This window comes from Delphinus delphis, chromosome 8 (assembly GCF_949987515.2).
Source record: "Delphinus delphis chromosome 8, mDelDel1.2, whole genome shotgun sequence".
Classification (NCBI taxonomy): Eukaryota; Metazoa; Chordata; class Mammalia; order Artiodactyla; family Delphinidae; genus Delphinus; species Delphinus delphis.
Genome location: NC_082690.1, coordinates 21,851,220 through 21,874,534, shown reverse-complemented (window position 1 = coordinate 21,874,534; position 23,315 = coordinate 21,851,220). Strand labels below are relative to the sequence as shown.

Genomic DNA, 23,315 nt, shown 5'->3' with positions numbered 1-23,315 from the left:
TTAATCTTTATGAAAGTCTCTGAGAAAGGTACTATTATTTTTATTTTTTTTAAATTGAAGTATAGTTGATTTACAATGTTGTGTTAGTTTCTGGTATACAGCAAAGTGATTCAGTTACATATATAGGTATATATATATTCTTTTCCATTATGGTTTATTACAAGACATCGAACATAGTTCCCTGTGTTATACAGTACAACCTTGTTTATTTTACATATATTTTATATATAGTAGTTTGTATCTGCTAATCCCAAACTCCTAATTTATTCCCCACCCCTTTCCCCTTTGGCAACCATAAGTTTGTTCATTTGTTTTAGATTCCACATATAAATGATATTGTATATTTGTCTATCTCTGTCTGTCTTACTTCACTTAGTATGATAATCTGTATGTCTATCCATGGCATTACGAAAGGCTGTTACTACCCCCATTTTATAGACAAGGGCAGTGAACCTTGAGAAGATTTAAGATGCTTGCTTAGGCAGGCTTCGGGTGTCTAGTCTGAGTAACACACAAAAACTTGCTACTGGTCACTCCATTAGATCATCTTAATTATTCATCACTGACTACAGAGGATTCTCTCAGGGCATGCACATTCATTATCCTGTACCCAAGTACACATCTCTCTCTGTTTGAAAAGGAATGTGTAAGTGTAAGCATTAGAAGTTTCTGACTATCTTAGCTGTCATTCTGTCATCTATAACCTACGAATCTTTTTTTTTTTTTTTTTTTTGCGGTACGCGGGCTTCTCACTGTTGTGGCCTCTCCCGTTGCGGAGCACAGGCTCGGGATGCACAGGCTCAGTGGCCATGGCTCACGGGCCCAGCTGCTCCGTGGCATGTGGGATCTTCCTGGACCGGGGCACGAACCCGTATCCCTTGCATCGGCAGGTGGACTCTCAACCACTGCGCCACTAGGGAAGCCCTACTACGAATCTTTTGTATGGGTTAACTTTTGAATAGGTTAATATATACCTTTGGTAAGTAATTGACTTTGTGGGTTGTTCATCTCTACCTCTCCATATTTACATGTATGAGTGTATATGAAAATGAATACTGCAGGTTTGCTTTTTACCAGCTCAAGAAGAGATAGGGTACCCTGGAAACTTCATCACTCAGCCCTCTCTCTTCTTTGTTACCTGACCTCGGGTTGGGATGTATTCTTCAAAGCTGTTATAGGAGACAGCAAACATCTTTTTAGGTAAAATCTTTCAGCAAATGGGTAAACTGACTCAGCAGTATTTTGTCCATGCATCTTTTTTGATCATAAAAAATTTATTTCTTAATAAATTAACTCTAATACCCAAGTAGATAACTTTGTAACTAGTTCATAATATGAGAAATACTGTTTAACCATTCTTAATTATTTTTCTAAAATAAATAGTCATTAGATCAGTGATTCTCAGCCTTTAGAGCACCTAAAAACCATCTGGAATGCTTCCTAGCAATGTAGATCACTGGGCTTCATCTTCAGAGATTCTGGTACACGAGACCTGAAAAGGGGTTAAGAATCTGCATTGTAACTACACTTTCACTCCTTATCTTGGTACATTTTAACAAGATCTCCAGGTGATTTTGGTGCAAGTGGCCCATGAATCTTTGAGAAACCTTGCCACCAATCATCAGAGGCTGTGCTTGTTATTTTGCCTCAATTTGATGTTTATACAAAGTCCTGAAGAATCTCCCAGAGTTAGGCTCACAGTATTGGGCAGGTCATTCCTCTAGGCATTCAGTTCTCTGCTGGGTGTTTCCTGGGTGACTGTCTGCTTTGCTCATGCCTTCAAGACTTGAAGTTAGGACAGTTCATTAACTAGCAGTGTTCAAATTTAGTGAATTGAGTAATTGTCACTTAATCCAATTTCTGAGACAGAAATTTTTTCTCTTGATCTTCTAATCTCAACTAAAACTGGATTTACTTCTTTCTTACTTGATTATTTGGTTCAGTGATGAATTTTTAAACTGGAACGCAAATGTACATGTAGCTGCAGGGAGCTGTACTAGATAGTATGCATTTGGGGGAAATTTAGTGATTTTCTTTGTAAATAAAGTGCTTGCTAATAATTTCTACCTTTCTAGGTATTTTAAAAAGACTTTTTAAAATTAAAAAAAAATCCTCTAAACATTAATCCAGCTAGTTTTAAGTACTAATTTAAAATACATAAACAGTTAGATAGTAGTATGGTACTCTTGGAACTCTAGAGTTTGTCTTTCATTTCTTTTATAACTCATCACTGTATAAAGCATAGTGTTTTATTTATAATCGGTTCTCAAAACATATAATGTCCTAACCTAGACCTCCCCATCAGTTAGTTGCTTACTCAGTGTTTTTACTAAGATGTCTGATAGATGTTACAAAATTAATTTTTTTAAAACCAAACTCTTGATCTTTCCCCCTAAACTTTCTCTGCTTAAAATGTTCCCTATGTCAGTTGATGGCAACTCTGTCCTTCCACTTGCTTAAGATGATAACTTTGGAATCATTTTTTATACCTCTCTCACATCCACATCTAATGGGTCAAAAAGTAATTTCAATAATGCCTTCAAAATATATCAAAAATCCGACTACCTCGTATCACCTCCATTGCCACCACTCTGGTTTAGGGCACCATTCTTTCTCATTTGAATTATTGTAGTAGCTTCTTAACTAGTCTCCTTACTTCTCCCCTTGCCCCACTTCAGTTTATTCTTAGCATATCAGCCAATTATCCTTTTAACCCACCCCACCTCATCTAGAATTTTCTCTTTGCTTACTATGGATAGGGCCACGCTGGCCTCATTGCTCTTATTTGAACACTCCAAACTTATTCTTGGCTGAGAATCTTTGCATCTGATCTTCTCTCCACCTGAAATGTGTTTCTCCCAGATATCCTCAAGGCTCTCTTCCTCACTTCTTTCAGGTCTTTACTCAAATGTCACCTTCTTAGTGAAACCTTCCCAGACCACCATAATTAAAATTGCAAACAGTAGCCCCCATCCTTATACACTCACTTCTAATCCCCATTCCCTGATTTATTTCTCAATATAGTTCTTCTCATCATCTGATACATTATATTTTTACTTATTGTATGATTTTTTTTAGAATTTGAGCTTTATAAATGAAGAGCCTTTTGTCTATTTTGTACACTGGTGTATACAAGTGTTTAGGATATGGTACTTAGGACTCTTACAAGAATGCCTAGAACATAGTTGACACTCAGTAAGTAGTTGCTGATAATGAGTAGGGAACTGTATGGTTATCTTGTTCCAAAGGAAGCTTAGTGATTGCGAAGTTCTATAAGTTACCTAAGTTCTTCAGGACCTACATTGGCACTTCTAACACTAGGAAGATAATTCAATATGACCTCAATATTTGTTCATTCATTGAGTGATTTAACAAACATATATTGTTAGTTAATCTGTCAGTAGTTATTTATAGTGTACCTACTAAATGCCAAGTCATTGTTTGGTACTGAAGATGCAAAGATGTATCAGACACAATTCCTGCTCCAGAAGAGCTCAGTCTACTAGGAAACAGATAAATAAGCAGAAAATTATAGTACAATGAGATAAGTACTATGATAGTATAGGATATAATTAAAGCATAAAGGAGGGACACCAAATGCCTTTGGGTGGGGAAGAGTCAGGAAAGGCTACTTGAGGAGTGGGTAACTTGAGGAAGTAGTAATAGTCAGATGAATGATTGCATGAATGAATGTTGATGAGACAGGATGACATGGGACCCAAAGTGACCCCAGGGATCTAGAACACTGAAAGGAAGGAGTTGGACATGGGTACAAATGGAGATTGTAGTTTATGGAGCTGGGGAGTGGGAAGAAGGACAAATAGAATTTGAGGATATTCCTGGCTGCTACCTTATCGTTTCCTGTGAAGATGGGATTGAGTTCATCTTCAGAGAGCTAGAGGGGAACCATTTGTGGACATTAAAATACAATAGCTGGAGGCAAGAATATACAGTGGAGAAAAGACAGCCACTTTAGTAAGTGGTGCTGGGAAAACTGGACAGGTACATGTAAAAATATGAAATTAGAACACTCCCTAACACCATACACAAAAATAAACTCAAAATGGATTAAAGACCTAAATGTAAGGCCAGACACTATCAAACTCTTAGAGGAAAACATAGGCAGAACACTCTATGACATAAATCACAGCAAGATCCTTTTTGACCCACCTCCTAGAGAAATGGAAATAAAAACAAAAATAAACAAATGGGACCTAATGAAACTTCAAAGTTTTTGCACAGCAAAGGAAACCATAAACAAGACCAAAAGACAACCCTCAGAATGGGAGAAAATATTTGCAAATGAAGCAACTGACAAAGGATTAATCTCCAAAATTTACAAGCAGCTCATGCAGCTCAATAACAAAAAAACAAACAACCCAATCCAAACGTTGGCAGAAGACCTAAACAGACATTTCTCCAAAGAAGATATACAGATTGACAACAAACACATGAAAGAATGCTCAACATCATTAATCATTAGAGAAATGCAAATCAAAACTACAGTGAGATATCATCTCACACCAGTCAGAATGGCCATCATCAAAAAATCTAGAAACAATAAATGCTGGAGAGGGTGTGGAGAAAAGGGAACACTCTTGCACTGTTGGTGGGAATGTAAACTGATACAGCCACTACGGAGAACAGTATAGAGGTTCCTTAAAAAACTACAAATAGAACTACCATATGACCCAGCAATCCCACTACTGGGCATATACCCTGAGAAAACCATAATTCAAAGAGTCATGTACCAAAATGCTCATCACAGCTCTATTTACAATAGCCTGGAGATGGAAGCAACCTAAGTGTCCATCAACAGATGAATGGATAAAGAAGCTGTGGCCCATATATACAATGGAATATTACTCAGCCATAAAAGGAAACGAAATTGAGTTATTTGTAGTGAGGTGGATAGACCTAGAGTCTGTTATACAGAGTGAAGTAAGTCAGAAAGAGAAAGACAAATACCGTATGCTAACATATATATGTGGAATCTAAGAAAAAAAAAAAGGTCATGAAGAACCTAGGGGTAAGATGGGAATAAAGATGCAGACCTACTAGAGAATGGACTTGAGGATATGGGGAGGGGGAAGGGTAAGCTGTGACAAAGTGAGAGAGTGGTATGGACATATACACTACCAAACGTAAAATAGATAGCTAGTGGGAAGCAGGCGCATAGCACAGGGAGATCAGTTCGGTGCTTTGTGACCACCTAGAGGGGTGAGATAGGGAGGGTGGAAGGGAGGGAGATGCAAGCGGGAAGAGATATGGGAACATATGTATATGTATAACTGATTCACTTTTTTATAAAGCAGAAACTAACACACCATTGTAAAGCAATTATACTCCAATAAAGATGTTTTAAAAAAAAGAAATATGGGTGTCATACATATTGTATAAATCTCTTAACTGCTTTTGCCTAATTCACAAGTGCAAGGCTTATCTTTTTCTTAAAATGAATGTAAAACGGTTAAGACAGGACTTTCCATTTTCCAGGTTCTTGCTATAATGTTATTCGGGTTCCTCCAGAGAAAGTAGACCTTGGGGAGACAATCCATGGAGCCCAGGTGATATGTTCTATTGCTTCTGCAGAGAGGATGAAACCTTCTTACTACCACAGCTTTGGTGAGCCCAAAGATAAGGCAAATTTTAATAGGGGCTGCCTTAAAGTTACTGTTGCAGAGGGATTAATTTTGGCAAGTACTGTGTTAATACAGTTTATCAGAGTATGGTGATAAGAGATGAAGGTTGCATTTTAATGCCAATTAAGTTTATTCTGTTTAGTCACGTACTTCTTACCCTAGCCAACTGACTGATTGAAAAGATATTTTAATACAAGCAATTACTAAAAACTTAATTGGAAACACCAATTAATTTTAAAGTTTTTAATTAATTGACTGCTCTAGGAAATAGTTGTCAGTTTAAGAAATCATTGGTCCCTTCCCAGCACATTGAGTCAGGCTGAGATTTAATCACCCAGCACTAACTCCACTTCAGTTCTCTATGGAGAACAGCCTCTCCCTTCAGCCCCCTGCTCCAGGATGACACAATGAGTAACCCCTAGTCATAGAAATCAGTCTCTTTGGTTTGTTTTTTATTATGTTGTATGTCATTGAATATCTAAATACAAAGGAAAAAAATACATTTATGTATGTTTCCACAACAGAGACTATGGACTTTGGGTGATAGTGATGTGTCAATGTAGGTTCATCAGTTGTAACAAATGGACCACTCTGGTGGAGGAAATTGATAATGTGGAGGCTGTGCGTGTTTGGGGACAGGTGGTATATGGGGAACCTCTGTACCTTCCCCTCGATTTTGTTGTGAGCCTAAAACTACTCCAAAATATAAAGTCTTAATTAAAAAAATAATTTGACCATAAAAAATTGATAGAATTCAATATTTTAGGTAACTTTAAAGACCACAAATAATAATCATACAGGAAAGACCTTGATTATATTTTTGGGGAGGCAATTCATATTCCATGTAGATTGCTTCAGCTTTTTCTCAGAATATTTATCTTCTGCATCCTAAACCTTTATAGCCAATCTGCTCCTGGATCGTTACCTCCAGTATAAATAGCAAAAGGATTAAGGAATACAGGTCCAGATCATAAATGACACTTTAATATAATGCTTCTTTGTTCCTAAACCAAAACAATTTGAAAAGAAAGAAAGAAAAAAAAAGACAAAAAGCAAGTTGAGGGCATTCAACCCAAGCTATTCTAAGCAGTTCCTGTTTTTATGTAGGAACAGAAAATATATATAGCAAAGCTGGGAAATGATGAAGAATTATTTCTGACTGGCATTTGTTTAGGTCAGCAGTAATGTGTCCAAGCCTTCAGACAAGTTCCCAAACTGTCACATTTCAGACAACTCTAGTTTGCCAAATAACATTTTATTGTTTGCTTGAACCTTTTAGGAATGACAAGGAACTACATTGTCTTCATTGAACAGCCTCTAAAGATGAATCTGTGGAAAATCATCACTTCTAAAATTCGGGGAAAGGCCTTTTCAGATGGAATAAGCTGGGAACCCCAGTATAATACATGGTTTCATGTGGTGGATAAGCACACTGGTCAGGTGGAGAATTTTGAGTGTATTTATTTTGAAAATGATTGGACATGAAGGCAAATTTCCATGTGATTGACTTTTGCCTTCACTGGGCATTACTTGCATAAGACAGTCTTAATCAAAGATATTACCTTCTTCCATAAGTAGGGCTAGTTATTTATTAATTAGTACAGTGGATTTTGCATTTTAGAAAATTGTAGGAAATGGTTTTATCCTTTAAATTATCTGATTCAATTAAAATGACATCTAGGAAATCCTTTTAGCATTTTAGCATGGATTTTTCCATATAATATTTGCTAAAGAGGATATTGTTCATGCAGAGATCTTCTGTAACTTTTGCAGCGATATTTTTATTAGCTGCTTCTATGATTTCTTGATATGTAAATATGATAATCCTACCAAAGTCTAAAGCATATTAGTTAAATATCTTTCTATATACTCCTGATTAATAGCACTATTGTATTTGTCTACTTTTTAACCTCTCTAAAGAAATAGTATCCTAAATTTACTGTACCCTAATTTCATTACCAAAAAAATCCCATTTTAGTAATGAGTGCATTTTTCAAAGGATTAGTCACTTAATTTTTCATAAATTCTTAATAGAAGTATTTTCTGTTTAACCATGTAGTTAAGAGTCTAGGATTTATTTATCCTTCAAAATATTGGGCCATATTTCATGAGAACTTTAAAGTTAGTTGAAACAGTTGATTGGTCTATATAAAATAGCCCCAGTTCATTGATTAATATGAGATGAGATGATTTTAAATCAAAGCATATTTGCTTCTACATTCCAAATTCTGGTTTTTATACCTACCAAGCCTGTCACTTAAAGAGGGGGAAATCTTCTTAATTTGAGCTTTGTGGATCTGTACCCTAAAGGAAATAAAATAAAATATTTACTTTTGGACTTCCCTGGTGGCGCAGTTGTTGACAGTCCGCCTGCTGATGCAGAGGACATGGGTTCGTGCCCCGGTCTGGGAAGGTCCCACATGCCGTGGAGCAGCTGGGCCCGTGAGCCATGGCCGCTGAGCCTGCGCGTCCCGAGCCTGTGCTCCGCAAAGGGAGAGGCCACAACAGTGAGAAGCCCGCGTACCGCAAAAAAAAAAAAAAAAAAAAAAATCTATTTTTCACTGTTTGTGTTTTCCCCTGCAGCTTCTTCCAGGGATGTACTACAGTAAACCTTTTGTTACTTTTCACCAAATCAATGCCTTTGAGGACCAGGGCTGTGTCGTAATTGATTTGTGCTGTCAGGATGATGGAAGAAGCCTAGAAGTTTACCAACTACAGAATCTTAGGAAAACTGGGAAAGAGCTTGATCAGGTAAAATTCTCTGATTTGTCATGAGTTGTCAAAATATTTTTGATCTAGCCAAGTTCTGGCTTTGGGTTTGGAATTAGCTGTTTCTCTTGCCTCTTTTTTTTTTTTTTCCTCTTGCCTCTTTTATAAATAAGGAGGGAGAATGGTTTTAAAGCGTTGAAGATACAGCTTTGTAATTTATTTAATATTTCAAAATAATTTGAAGTATGTATTTACATAATACCTAATAAATAGAAAGTATGTTAAAGAAAGCCAAGAAATATGTTTTGAAGCACTTGTGATTAGTTCCTTATTACAGTTGGGCACTAAACATACTTACATTTACTGGACGGAATAGTAAAATGGACTATAATATCAATTCTTCGATAAAAAAAAGTGTATCAGTTCATCTAGCTTGAAGGGATTTACTTTTTCCTGATAATCAGTTAAAGGCAGAATTTTTCCTTGGATTATGTAATGTAAATTGTTTTCTGCTATAGTTTTATTTTAATTAATTAATTAATTAATTTTTGGCTGTGTTGGGTCTTTGTTGCTGCGTGCAGGCTTTCTCTAGTTGCGGCGAGCAGGGGCTACTCTTCGTTATGGTGTGCGGGCTTCTCATTGCAGTGGCTTCTCTTGTTGCGGAGCACGGGCTCTAGGCGCGCGGACTTCAATAGTTGTGGCTCGCGGGTTTAGTTGCTCCATGGCATATGGGCTTTTCCCAGACCAGGGATCGAACCCATGTCCCCTGCTTTGGCAGGCAGCTTCTTAACCACTGCGCCACCAGAGAAGTCCAGAGTTGCAGTTTTCTGATTCTGTTTATGACCTTACTCAAAGTTTTGTGTTCTTCCGCCTTTTTGTTTCAGGTAGAAGAGCTCCTTTCAACCTTTCTTGAAAGGCAGGTTTAGTGGTGCTGAACTCTCTTAGCTTTTGTTTGTCTGGGAATGCCTTTGTTTCTCCTTCATATCTGAAGGATAACTTTGCTGGATAGAATATTCTTGGGTGACAGTTTTTATCTTTCAATATCTTGAGTAAGTCATTCTATTCTCTTTTGACCTGTAGAGTTTCTGCTGAGAAATCTGCCAGTAACCTAATGAGGGTTCCTTTGTAGGTTACTATCTTTTTTTCCCTTGGCTGTCTTTAAAATATTTTCTTTGTCATTGACTTTTGACAGCTTTAACATAATGTATCTTGGAGAAGGTCTTTTTGCATTCAGATAATTAGGTGTTATCTTTGCTTCAGAGACTTGGATATCCAGTTGTCCAGGTTTGGGAAGTTCTCAGCTATTATTTCTTTAAATAAACTCTCTGCTCCTTTCTTCCACTCTTCTCCTTCTGGGATACCCATTATCCTTATGTTACCCTTCCTAATGGAGTTGGATAATTCTTGTAGAAATCTTTCATTTGTTTAGATCTTAGTTCCCTCTCCTCTTCTGTCTAATTTCTAGCTTTCTATCTTCAAGCTTGTTAGTTCTCTCTTCCATATGGTTTGCTCTATTTCCAGTGCTTTCTAACATGTTCTTCATCTCATTTACTGAATTCTTCAGCTCCAGAATTTCTGGTTGGTTATTTTTCATAGTTTCAATCTCTTTGGTAAGGTATTTCTTCTGTTCATTTGTTTTATTTCTGAGCTCATTGAACTGCCTTTCTGAGTTTTCTTGTAGCGCATCAAGTTTCTTCAGGACAGCTATTTTGAATCCTCTGTCGGTTAGATTGCAATATTCCATGACTTTAGGTTTGATTTCTGGAGATTTGTCTTTTTCTTTTTGTGATACTGTGTTACCATGTTTTTTTTATGGTGCTTAATGAGTTGATGTAGCCAGCACGTTTGAAGTAGCAAACACCTTTCTTCTTTAGGTAAAGCTTTTTTTTTTTTTTTTTTTTTTTTTTTACTAGATGCTAGCATTTCAACAGGTTAGTTATTAGAGGCCTTTCTTTTGTTCATAAGTAGGTGGCACAAGTTTTTGGTTTCTCTTACTTGAGCTGCCTGTGGCTATATTTGAAAATCAGCACTTTCCACCCTCTACCACCTCTGTGAGAAGTGTTGCCTGGTGCCCTCCCTCTCATAGCTTATGCCTCCAGGGTCACTGGTGCTTTGCTGCTGCCAGTGTCACTGCTGCTGCTGGTGTTGCTGCCTCAGGCATCGGGGTGATGGGTACGTCTGTCATGTTGGGGTTGCCTGTGTTGCAGGCACTGCTGCTGTTGGGGGAGGGTGGTAGTGGGGGTAGCCAGGGTGGCTGGGGCCTCTGCTGTGTCTGGAGTTGTTGGGTTCCCAGGCACCACAGCTGTGGATAGGGGCCTGGGTCATGGCCACCTCCATGACTGGAGGGGTCACAGGCCCCGCTGCCACTGTTGCTTGATTCCCTGCCGCTGTGGGTGCTCCTGCAGCCAGGAGGTCGGAGTCATGTGTGCTGCCTCCCCTGCTCTTACTGGGTTCTCTGGGGCTGCAGGCTCAGCTACTGTAGCTGGGAGTCGGGATTATAAGCACCACCTCTGCTTTCCTCTCAGTTCTGCCTCTTCAGTGTGCTCCAGTCCACCCACCTTTAGATGTACAAATGTGTGGAACTCTCTAGCCTTCCAATGTGTTGAGCAGATGAACCTTTCTTGAGTTAACATTATGTTATTGGTTGTAGACTGAAGGGGAGAGACAAAGGGAGCATATCATGCACTATGACGCTGATGTGTACAGCATGACGCTGATGTGCTTATTTACTAATAATTTTTCTCATGAATGGATGTTGGATTTTATCAAATTTTTTTTTGCACTGTTGAGATAATGACATGACTTATCCTTTCTTCTACAAATGTGGTGAGATACACTGATTGATTTTAAAACGTTTATAATAGCCATGGATTGATTTTTGAATGTTAAACTAACCTTCTATTCCTGAAGTAAATCCCAGTTGGTTGCACTGTATTTTTAATATATTTCTGGATTTGCTTTGCTAATATCTTATTTAGCATTTTTTGGCATCAAATTTCATGATTAAGATTGGCCTGTAATTTTTCTTTCTTATAATGTCCTTGTTAGTTTTTTAAAATAGATTGAATTAATTAATTAATTAATTTTAATTTTTGGCTGTGTTGGGTCTTCGTTGCTGCGCATGGGCTTTCTCCAGTTGCAGCTAGCGGGGACTACTCTTCGTTGCAGTGCGCGGGCTTCTCATTGCAGGGGCTTCTCTTGTTGTGGAGCACAGGCTCCAGGAGCGCGGGCTTCAGTAGTTGTGGCGCGTGGGCTTCATTAGTTGTGGTTCGCAGGCTCTAGAGCGCAGGCTCAGTAATTGTGGTGCACAGGCTTAGTTGCTCTGCGGCATGTGGGATCCTCTTGGACCAGGGCTCAAACCCATGTCCCCTGCATTGGCAGGCGGATTCTTAACCACTGCGCCTCAGGGAAGCCCCCTTGTTAGGTTTTGTTATTAAGGTTTCACTGATCTCATACAGTGAGTAGGAAATTGTTCTCTTTTCTACTCTCTGCATGAAAAGTATAAGATTGGCATTATTTCTTAAATGTTTGGAATAATTCAACAGTAAGGTCATCTGGGCCTGTAAGTTTCTTTATAGGTAGATCTTAAATTATAAATTACATTTCTTTAATAGTATAGGGTTATTCTGATTCTCTATTTCTTATTGTGTCAGATTTGGTAAATAGTCTTTTTCTAACAAATTTATTAATGCCATCTAAAATTTCAGATTTGTTGACCAAATGTTATTCATGATATTCTATGTTTTAAAAAAATGTATGTAGGGTTAATTGATAACCCCTGTTTTTATCCCTTATATGGTTATTTGTGCTGTCTTTTTTGTTCCTTTACGCTTGCTAGGTTCTCATCAATTTAATGAGGCTTTTCAAAAGACCAACTTTTTGGCTTAGTTGATCTTCTTTAATGTGTGTTTATTTTCAGTTTCATCAATTTATGCTATTATTTTCATTTCCTTTTCTACTTTCTTTGTACTTAATGTGTTCCTTTTCTAACTAAGGATATAAAACCTTAGTTTGTTATTTTTCTACCTTTCCCTCCTCAACATATATACCTTTGGGATGATAAATTTCTGTCTAGCAGAGCATCCCACAAGTTTTGATATGTTTTATTACTTTTCAGTTAAAGTATTTTCTAACTTTCACTGAGATTTCTTCTTTGAAAATTATTTTTAAACTTTCAGACAAATGGAAATCTTTCTAGTTATTTTTCCCATTGATTTCTAGCTTAATTTTACTGTATGATTTGAAGTTTATAAAATTTATTGAGATTTGCTTTATGGCCCAGAAAAGATTATTTTAAAAAAATTTAAAAATCGTTTTATGTGCATTTAAAATAATAAATTTTGGATGTAGTGTTTTATATATGTTGATTAGGTCATATTTTAAAATAATATTATTCAAATCTTCTTTATTCTTATTGATCTCTATCAGTTATCATATAACATGAAATGTATATTAAAATATTTTGCTTGGAGTATAGATTTTTCTGTTTCTCCTCATAGTTATGCTAATTTTAAATTTACATATGTTGGTGCTCTGTGTGCATACAAATTTAGAATTGTTTTACCTTCCCGGTTTATTGAATATTTATCTCTAAGTAATGCTTTTTGCCATGATGTTTGCGTGCTATAACTTTCCCATCCTTTTACTTTTAACCTTTCTTAATATGTACCATGTAAGCAATATACATTTACAAAATCCATTGTGCTAATTCTTTTTTTTTTTTGCGGTACACGGGCCTCTCACTGTTGTGGCCTCTCCCGTTGCGGAGCACAGGCTCCGGACGCACAGGCTCAGCGGCCATGGCTCACGGGCCCAGCTGCTCCGCGGCATGTGGGATCCTCCCAGACCAGGGCATGAACTCATGTCCCCTGCATCGGCAGGCGGACTCTCAACCACTGCGCCACCAGGGAAGCCCCATTGTGCTAATTCTTGACTTTTGATTGGCACATTTAGTTAAACCAGTCATTAATATTTTGAGGTTTAAATATGCCATCTGACTATTTGCTTCCTATTTGTCTCACTAGTTCTTGTTTTCTCTCCTTTCTTGCCTTCTCTACATTAGTTGAGCATATTTTATTATTTCATTTCCACCTCCCCTCCCCCAAACATCACTCCACCCTCTGACCATTAGCTTGGTAGTTATACATTCTTTAAGTAGTTATTTGAGAAATCACAATATGCATCCTTGATTTAACACAGTATATTATAAATCAGTTCTTTTAATTCTTTCCAGACAATGCAAGGACTCTGGAACACTTTAACTTCATTTACTCTACTCCTGATTTATATGCTACTGTTTTTATATATTTTAATTCTCTCTCTATATTAACCCTTATAAGGCATTATTATTAATGTTGTTTTATGTAGTCATAATTACCCATATTACCCATTTACCCACATCTGTACCTTCTCTTGCTCTTAATTCCTTCTAGCCTCTCTGAGCATTCATGTGGAATCATTTTCTTTCTGACTGAAGAACACCTTTTAGTATTTTCTTTAGTTCAGATATGCTGGTGATGAAATCTCTGTTTTTGCTTGTCAGAAAAATGTCTTTATTTTACCTTCTTTCTTGAAGGATGTTTCCACTGGATAAAGAATCTAGGTTGTTATTTTCTTTTGAAACTTTAAAGATATCATTTCATTGTCTTCTGATTTCTGTTAAGAAATCAGCTGTCAGTCTAAAGCTTTGCTCCTTTGAAGTTGAACTACCACCCCCCCGCAAAGATTTTCTCTTTGGTTTTCTGTAGTTAGTACTATGATATTTTTTAGTATGAGTTTCTTTTGATTTATTTTTACTATTTTTTTCCTTAAGGATTCTTTTTGTTTTTTTTTTTTTTTGCGGTATTCAGGCATCTCACTGTTGTGGCCTCTCCCACTGCGGAGCACAGGCTCCGGACGCGCAGGCTCAGCGGCCATGGTTCACGGGCCCAGCCGCTCCGCGGCATGTGGGATCCTCCCGGACCAGGGCACGAACCCGTGTCCCCTGCATTGGCAGGCGGACTCTCAACCACTACGCCACCAGGGAAGCCCCCTTAAGGATTCTTGAATCAGTGGTTTGATGTCTTTCATTAGTTTTGAAAAATTTCGCCTATTATTTCTTCAAATATTGTATCTGGTAAGTCTTTTCTCTCTTTTCTTTCTGGGATTACGGTACACATATGCTACGCCTTTTCACTCTAACCCTCTGTTGCTTATGTTCTTTTTAGTATCTTCTATCCTTTGGTCTAAGTATCTTGCTTTGGATATTTTCTTCCTATCTATCTTACAGTTCAAACATTCTTCTTCTTCTTCTTTTTTTTTTTTGCGGTACGCGGGTCTCTCACTGTTGTGGCCTCTCCCGTTGTGGAGCACAGGCTCCAGATGCTCAGGCTCAGCGGCCATGGCTCATGGGCCTAGCCGCTCCGTGGCATGTGGGATCTTCCCGGACCGGGTCATGAACCCGTGTTCCCTGCATCGACAGGCGGACTCTCAACCACTGCCCCACTAGGGAAGCCCCAAACATTCTTCTTCAGCTGTGTATATTCTGCTTTTAAACCTAGGCACTATGTTCCTAAACTCATTGCATTTTTCAGTTCTAGAATTTTGATTCCCTTCTCTTTTTTAATTTTAGTTCTCTGCTACAATCCCAATTTAAAATAATTTCCTCCAACGTATTCAGAATAGTTAAAGTCTGATAACTCTATTAACTGGATCACTTGTGGTTCTGTTTCTATCATTTGTTGTTTATCTTCTTGTTGTTTTTTAAATCATGCTCTCTTGTCGTCTCATGTGCTAATTTTTATTCTATACAGAATACTGTGTTTGAAAAATTGTAGGAGGGATATTTTGAGACTCTGTTATCTTCCTCTGGGGAAGATTTTCATTTGCTTCTGGCAGATGGCTAGGGTACATTATCAATTGAAGATATTCTTAATCTAGTTATAGGGATTGAGAAAATTTGAAACATGATACAGTTGCTGCAAGAGCTGGACTATTTTTGTTTATTTTTACTTCTAGGGTACAGCCAAAGAGCTAGAGGTTTATCAAGGCTTCCCCTTCTTGGAGACTTTGAACTACAACTTTTATTTTTCTGGCTCCTCAAAACTATCAAAATCTCTTCTCAGTAGGGCCAAGTGATGGGGGAGTTGGTATGGCAATATCCTTATAAAAGGGTAACATGAAGGAGCCTTGTGGTGATGGAACTGTTCTGTACCTTGAGTATGGTGGTGATCATATGAATTTACATGTGATAAAATTGCATAAACACACATACAAACACAAATGAATGTGTGTAAAATTGGTGAAATCTGAGTAATGTTGGTGGATTATATCCATGTAAGTTTCCCTGTTGTAGTGTTGTTATGTAAGAGGTCATCATTGGTGAGACTGGATGAAGGATACATGGGATCTCTCTGCATTGTTTGTTTTTTTTTAATGTGGTAAAATATACATAACACAGAAGTTACTATTTTAACTATTTTTAGGTGTATAATTCAGTGACGTTAAATACATTAATGATGTTGTGCAACCAACATCACTATTCATTTACAGAACTTTTTCATCATCCCAGACAGAAACGCTGTACCCATTAAATAACAGCTCCCTATCTCCTCCCTCTCCCCAGCTCTTGGTCGCCCTTATTCTACTTTCTGTTTCTATGAATTTGCCTATTCTAGGTACCTCATATAAATGGAATCATACAAGATTTTTTCTTTTGTGTCTGGCTTATTTCATTTAGCATAATCTTTTCATGGGTTATCCATGTTGTAACATGTATCAGAATCTCATTCCTTTTAAAGGTTTAATAATATTCCTTGTATGTATATACTACCTTTTGTTTATTCATCTGTTGGGGGACGTTTGGGTTGTTTTCAGCCTTTGGCTATTATGAATAATGCTGTTATGAACACTGGTGTACAAGTATCTGTTTGAGTCCTTGTTTTCAGTTCTTTCTTGGCATATACCTAGAAGTGGAACTGCTGGATCATATGATAATTCTATTATATTTAACTGTTTGAGGAACTGCCAGATTGTTTTTAACAGCAGATGCACCATTTTACATTCCCACCAGCAATGCACAAGGGTTCCACTTTCTTCACATTCTCACAAACACTTGTTTTCTGGATTTTTTTGTTTGTTTTGTTTTGTTTTTTGGTTTATAATAGCCATCCTAATGAGTGTGAAGTATTATCTTATTGTCATTTTGATTTTCATTTCTCTAATGACTAATAATGTTGAGCATCTTTTCATGTACTTATTGGCTATTTGTATATCTTGGTGAAATGTCTAGTCTAGTCCTTTGCCCATTATAAAATCAGTTGTTTGCTTTTCTGTATTATTTCTTACAGCTGCTTGTGGGTCTGCAATATATATCTCACAATTAAAAAGTTTAATAAAAAATTCTTTTATATTTTCTCAGCCTTTCAGCTGCCTGTTCTTAAAAGCAGCTGATGTCCTTAGTGGAAAATTTGCCCCCAATATGTAGTTTCTGTGGGTTTCCTTCTTCCAAATCTATGCCCCGTTGTTCTTCATTACCTTTTTTAAGCTCACCAGCACCTTCAAATAGCTGTTTTAAACATTTTTGTCCAGTTTTTCTATCTGTTCTCAGGGAAACAGTTGATCCATATTGCCTAACTCACCATTATTGGCACTCTCTTTTTGTTCACCTATGGTTTTGCAAAAGACAAAAATGTTTACATAAATTTAAAAGTAAATTTTTAAAAGCTAATTGTTTATGAAGCTTAAAAATTGCACTAAGTCTTTACTTAGTAAAAACATTTCTGCATGTTATGGAGATGATATGGACTAGGTATATGGGGGAAAATGGCATAGTTTGTTCCCCATCTTACAATATTTCAAGAGAGGAAGATGTGCTTAAGCCATTCTTACTGTCATAAAAAATACACTTTATTTTATTAGGGTCTCCTGCTTAAGCATCATCTCTGCAGAGATGCTGTGTTGGGGGTCCCCAAAACCACTCTTTGTTTTGATGATTCACTAGGAGGGCTCATGGGTCCCAGAATAATCAGAAAAAAAGAAAGGTACATGGGATGAAGTCTGGAGGAAACCAGGTGCGTGCTTTCAAGAGCCCTCTCCCAGGATATGCTTGATTCCTCCAGCAACTCGTTGTGACAACACGTGTGAAATGTTGCCTGCCAGGGGAGCCCACCCAAGCTGGTGGTCCAGGGTGTTTGTTGGGGATCAACACATAACATATATGGCCCCTACATGAGTAATCTCAATTACTGAAGTTCTAGAGCCCCATAGAGAAGGCAGGTGTTCATTATAAATCACGTTGTTAGCATAAACTATAAGAACAAATTAGTACCGCACGCCTCAAGGCCTCAGGCATGCGAACATACTGTTATCAGACTGAACATTCAAAGAGCTCCGTTCCCAGGTGCTGGCCAAGGACCAGTCATGAAAACAGGGCTTTCCCTGAGAATGTGCAGGGTTTGAGCAACCCAGGCCTGCTCAGTTAGCCCATTTCCACACAGAGTTCTTCCTGGACCAAACCTGAGGAAGGAAGCACCCGTTTTACTCTCTAGTCCCTCACCCTTCAGTGTGTTTCTTATTGGCACTTATCACTATCTGACTTTGAGCTATATAATCATTTATTTATTTGACACTACTTAAGTAACATATATTTCTTATCTATTATCATTCTTTCTCCACTAGAATATAAGGCCAGACACTGTTTTGTTCACTGTTGTGTTCTCAGTGTCTGAAACAGAGCTTGGCCTATTGTAGGTACTCAACTGATATTTGCTGAGTAAATGAATGAATGAAAATGATCATTTATGCAATTACTTAGAAATGCCAATAATACTGGCTGGCTCTCAGTTATTGGGACATGCTGTTATTCTATGAATGACAATTTTCTCAACAGTTTATTTCTCTTTCCTGAACAGGTCTATAATTCAGTAGCCAGATCTTTCCCTCGAAGGTTTGTTTTGCCCTTACATGTCGGTTTGAATGCCCCTGAGGGAAAGAACCTCAGCCCCTTGACCTATTCTTCAGCCAGTGCTGTGAAACAGGCTGATGGAAAGGTATGCTATGAATGGACATTAGACTAAGACTTTGATCCTCAGTAGTGTTTCTTCATTCACTAGTAAAGTAGTGTGGCTATGTAGTGTGGCTGTTCTCCACAATGTTTGGTGCCCAGTAAGTTTTATAACATTCAGCTGAGCAGGGTAAGGTCATGGAGCATGGCTTGCAAAAGAGCCACAGAATTCTGGGTGGGAGTGAGCAGTGTAGTTACCTATCCCTTTTGTGTTTTGAAACAAATATATGAAACTTTCTAATGGTTGTGGAATGTCTAAGTATTTGAGATAGGAATTGACCATCCCCACCTTTTAGATAATTTGCACTTACATATCATTGTGTAGCTAACAATGTCTCAGCTTTAGTAGAATAAAAGCCCACTTCTACCTCCTATGCCATTTGATAACTTAGTCACAAAACCAGATAATCTTTTATATGTTCATACACATGATGAAAAGAGGAACAATATTAAAAAATGACATAGAACCTCAGTTTTCAAGCCCTGTCACAAACTCTTATAGGGTGTTAGCCCCACGCTGACCTACACTGAAAAAAGTAAGAATTAAGCAATCACTACAAATCCTTTTATGCCCTCATTTAGATTTTGTGCTCTTATGAAAATCTATATCCTGAGGACCTAGAAGAGGAAGGAGGTGTTGAATTTCCCCAGATCAACTATGGCCAGTTCAGTGGCAAAAAGTATCAGTTCTTCTATGGCTGTGGCTTTCGGCATTTGGTGGGCGATTCTCTGATCAAGGTTGACGTGGTGAACAAGACACTGACGGTAATGAAATTCTCTTTCCTTTTCTGAACTCTTAAAAAACCTATTCTGCCCTTTGAATTAATTTCTGTTTTTTTTTAAGGTAGGTCTTGAGATTTTTTACTATTTAAGCAGCTCAGCCACTTACTTTTATTAAATCTGAGAACCATGGAATCACATAGATTAGGGGTATGTTCCCTCTAGGGAATCTAAATGAACCACAAGCCCAGAGAAACAATTCTATGCTTGATAGTATTTTGAGAGAAATCATGGGACACCTCTATTTCAAGTTGATGGGAAACTATAATTACACCAGTTGTGTTTGATGATAATGGAATCTGCAGCTGCAAAAGCTCCCTCTCCTATATTTAACTCAGTAAGCCCGATTCTTCTACTGTTGGACCATTGCACTGACAGTCAAATTCATGCTGGGACTGACAATAACTATAGAAAGCTTCCAGTTCATAACCAGTCTTTTATCAAATACTTTTTTGGGGACTTACAGGTTTGGAGAGAAGATGGCTTTTATCCCTCAGAACCTGTTTTTGTTCCAGTACCAGGAGCCAATGAAGAAGATGGTGGGGTTATTCTTTCTGTGGTGATCACTCCCAACCAGGTAAATGTATTTCCGTCATCGTCAGAAAGAGAAATAGCACTGGGCCTTCTGAGGGTTATATTTAGTGATGCTGTTGATGGTTTATTTTGATTCCAATTTGGCACCTTCTCCCTTTTCTTCCTCTCCTTATTATTTGGGTACCCTTTTATCATAATCAGTACTTTATTACTGTTTTAAAGTTCTATTTTAGAACCATAATAATAATTAACATTTGCATAGGAATTTATTTACAAACCTCTTTCATACATATTATCTTATTTAGTCATCAAAACAACTTTGTGGGGTACCATTTTACAAGTAGAATTTGTAACTTAAGGAAGTTGAAAGAGACTTGCATCAGATCTCATAGTGGTAAAGCCAGTATTTAAATCCCAAACTTCTGAATTCTAGTCTAATATTTCATACCACCATCTGTGCTGCCAATTTAAATTGAGTGACCCAAGGGACTTCCCTCATGGTCCAGTGGGTAAGACTCTGTGCTCCCAATGCAGGGGACCCGGGTTCCATCCCTGGTCGGGGAACTAGATCCCGCATGCATGCCGCAACTAAAGAGTCTGCATGCTTCAGCGAAGACCCGGTGCAGGCAAAATAAATAAATATTAAAAAAAAAAAAAAACCTAAAAAAATAATAAAATAAATAGAGTGACCCAAAAATCTAATGTGATAGGCCCTGACCTAGTGTCTCAAAAATGTTGGTATCTTTTTTTTTTTAATATTTATTTATTTATTTGGCTGCACTGGGTCTTAGTTGCAGCACATGGGATCTTTAGTTGTGGCATGCGGGCTCCTAGTTCCCTGACCAGGGATAGAACCTGGGCCCCCTGCACTGGGAGCATGGAGTCTTAAGCGCTGGACCACCAGGGAAGTCCCAATAATGTTGATATATAACTTCTTGTCTAGGGCAGTCTTGTGGCAGTAGGTTCACTTTGAGTACCAGCTTTGATCAATTATTACTGGCTACCTGGGGTGTTGGATTCTGAGGCTTTTTAAGGTTTAGATGTGGAAAGTGCTGTGATCAATTAATAATGCCTGCCATGGGCTTAGGAGGACTTTGTCCTCATGCCAGGTACTTGCCACTCCTGTAATTAGACCAGGGCAAATCTCAGTCTGCCTTGCAATGCTACCTTTTGAACAGCTCCAAAGTAACACAAAATGGAGACATTTCATTTTAGAAGAATTTTTATGTCTCTTAGGAGATTGAAAGGGGCAGGTAAAAAGATCCTTAAACCCAAAGAGATCCTATGAAGGTGATTGATACAGAGAACTTATGCTTTGCTCTACATATGTACTTCTTCAGGTGTAATTTCCTTTTCCGTTCAGTTCAGCATTCTGCAAACATTTAGTGAATGAATAGGCAAGGCACTGTGCCAGATGCTGGGGGTGGACATGAAGATGAGTAATATGTAGTCTCTTAGGAATTTTACAGCCCACTGGAGGAAACAGACAGATTTTTTTGTAGGAAAAAAATAAGAGAGAATATTCAGTATTGGCTTTCCTTTTCTAGAATGAAAGAAATTTTCTCCTAGTCTTGGATGCCAAGAACTTTGAAGAACTGGGCCGAGCAGAGGTGCCTGTGCAAATGCCTTACGGGTTCCATGGCACCTTCGTGACCATCTGATGGAACATCCACAAGGTCTGGGAACTAGGTTTTAAATGAATGTGCTCCGTACAAAAGAGAGAGCAAAGGTGCACCTTACCTTCCAAACCATAGACACCTGGTTTTAAAATTTCTATTAAAAATGGAATTCATGAGATAATTATGGTTTTATATTTTCTTAGGGATCTTCCTTGAAAACATTAAGCAAGTGTTGATACAACCTTTTGAAGAGAGGTTTAAATTTATATTTACTGGATATATCTTACAGGTAATAAGAATACATGAAAGAAAAACTAGACCTGATTATCACCACCAGATAAGTGGGTGACAGAGGTTCCCACACTTGGGAGAAGAAATACAGATAACCATAGCTAGTAGAATACGAATATAGGTCTGAAAAGCCCCTTGTTTTTTCCATTACAGCCTGTGTGTTGCTACTGGTCCTAAGGTACTCACAGAGGCTGTCATGCTTGGAGGCTCCTTCTAAACTGGCTGTTTCTCTGCTGTCCAGAGCAGATGCCACTGCAGTTGAGCCACCAAGTACCACCTCCTACCCTGCCCCCAGCTCAGCCTTGGGAGGCTGTTGTTTTGAGGGATGTTGTTAAAATCAGGCATTTTTTCCTAATCTCCAGGTGTCTAGTTCTTCAGAGAACGATGAAAAGTTGGTAGTTCTTACCATACAACCTAGCAATTCCACTACTGGGCATATACCCTGAGAAAACCATAATTCAAAAAGAGTTGTGGGGCTTCCCTGGTGGCGCAGTGGTTGAGAGTCCACCTGCCGATGCAGGGGACACGGGTTCGTGCCCCGGTCTGGGAAGATCCCACGTGCTGTGGAGTGGCTGGGCCTGTGAGCCATGGCCGCTGAGCCTGCACATCCGGAGCCTGTGCTCCACAACGGGAGAGGGCACAGCAGTGAGAGGCCCGCGAACCACACACACACACACAAAAAAGAGTTGTGTACCAAAATGTTCATTGCAGCTCTATTTACAATAGCCAGGACATGGAAGCAACCTAAGTGTCCATCGACAGATGAATGGATAAAGAAGATGTGGCACACATATACAATGGAATGTTACTCAGCCATAAAAAGAAACGAAATTGAGTTATTTGTAGTGAGGTGGATGGACCTAGAGTCTGTCATACAGAGTGAAGTAAGTCAGAAAGAGAAAAACAAATACTGTATGCTAATATATATATATATATATATATATATAGAATCTAAGAAAAAAAAAAGGTTATGAAGAACCTAGGGGTAAGACAGGAATAAAGACACAGACCTACTAGAGAATGGACTTGAGGATATGGGGAGGCGGAAGGGTAAGCTGTGACAAAGTGAGAGTGGCATGGACATACACACACTACCAAACGTAAAATAGATAGCTAGTGGGAAGCAGCCGCATAGCACAGGCAGATCAGCTTAGTGCTTTGTGACCACCTAGAGGGGTGGGATAGGGAGGGTGGGAGGGAGGGAGATATGGGAACTTATGTATATGTATAACTGATTCACTTTGTTATAAAGCAGAAACTAACACACCATTGTAAAGCAATTATACTCCAATAAAGATGTTAAAAAAAAAGTTGGTAGTTCTTCATTTAATTGGGCAACAGGTGGCACTAGAGACCATATAATCTTTGCATGTCTAAACCCCTTTAGTTTTATTTTTATTTTTTTTGCTGTACGCGGGCCTCTCACTGTTGTGGCCTCTCCCGCTGCGGAGCACAGGCTCCGGACACGCAGGCCCAGAGGCCATGGCTCACAGGCCCAGCCGCTCCGTGGCATGTGGGATCCTCCCGGACCGGGGCACGAACCCGTGCCCCCTGCATCAGCAGGCGGACTCTCAACCACCGCGCCACCAGGGAAGCCCAACCCCGTTAGTTTTTACCAACAGCCCAAATCAGCCTAGATCTGTCATTTAAACCTCACATCAAAATACCGTGTTCCCTTTTCCTTCAGTTATACTCCAA

The 23,315-nt window shown here is 38.4% G+C and overlaps 1 protein-coding gene across 1 annotated transcript in view; it reads left to right on the top strand.

Moving 5' to 3' along the window:
* BCO2 (beta-carotene oxygenase 2) overlaps positions 1 to 22,783 on the top strand; it is a 43,895-nt gene extending 21,112 nt beyond the window's left edge. The window contains exons 6-12 of the mRNA XM_060017952.1: positions 5,497 to 5,625; positions 6,922 to 7,082; positions 8,226 to 8,393; positions 18,242 to 18,379; positions 18,976 to 19,158; positions 19,640 to 19,750; positions 21,255 to 22,783. Of these exons, the coding sequence (XP_059873935.1) occupies positions 5,497 to 5,625; positions 6,922 to 7,082; positions 8,226 to 8,393; positions 18,242 to 18,379; positions 18,976 to 19,158; positions 19,640 to 19,750; positions 21,255 to 21,368 (1,004 nt within the window). The 3' untranslated portion in view covers positions 21,369 to 22,783. The remainder of the gene's footprint in view (positions 1 to 5,496; positions 5,626 to 6,921; positions 7,083 to 8,225; positions 8,394 to 18,241; positions 18,380 to 18,975; positions 19,159 to 19,639; positions 19,751 to 21,254) is intronic.
* Positions 22,784 to 23,315: the final 532 nt, after the last annotated feature.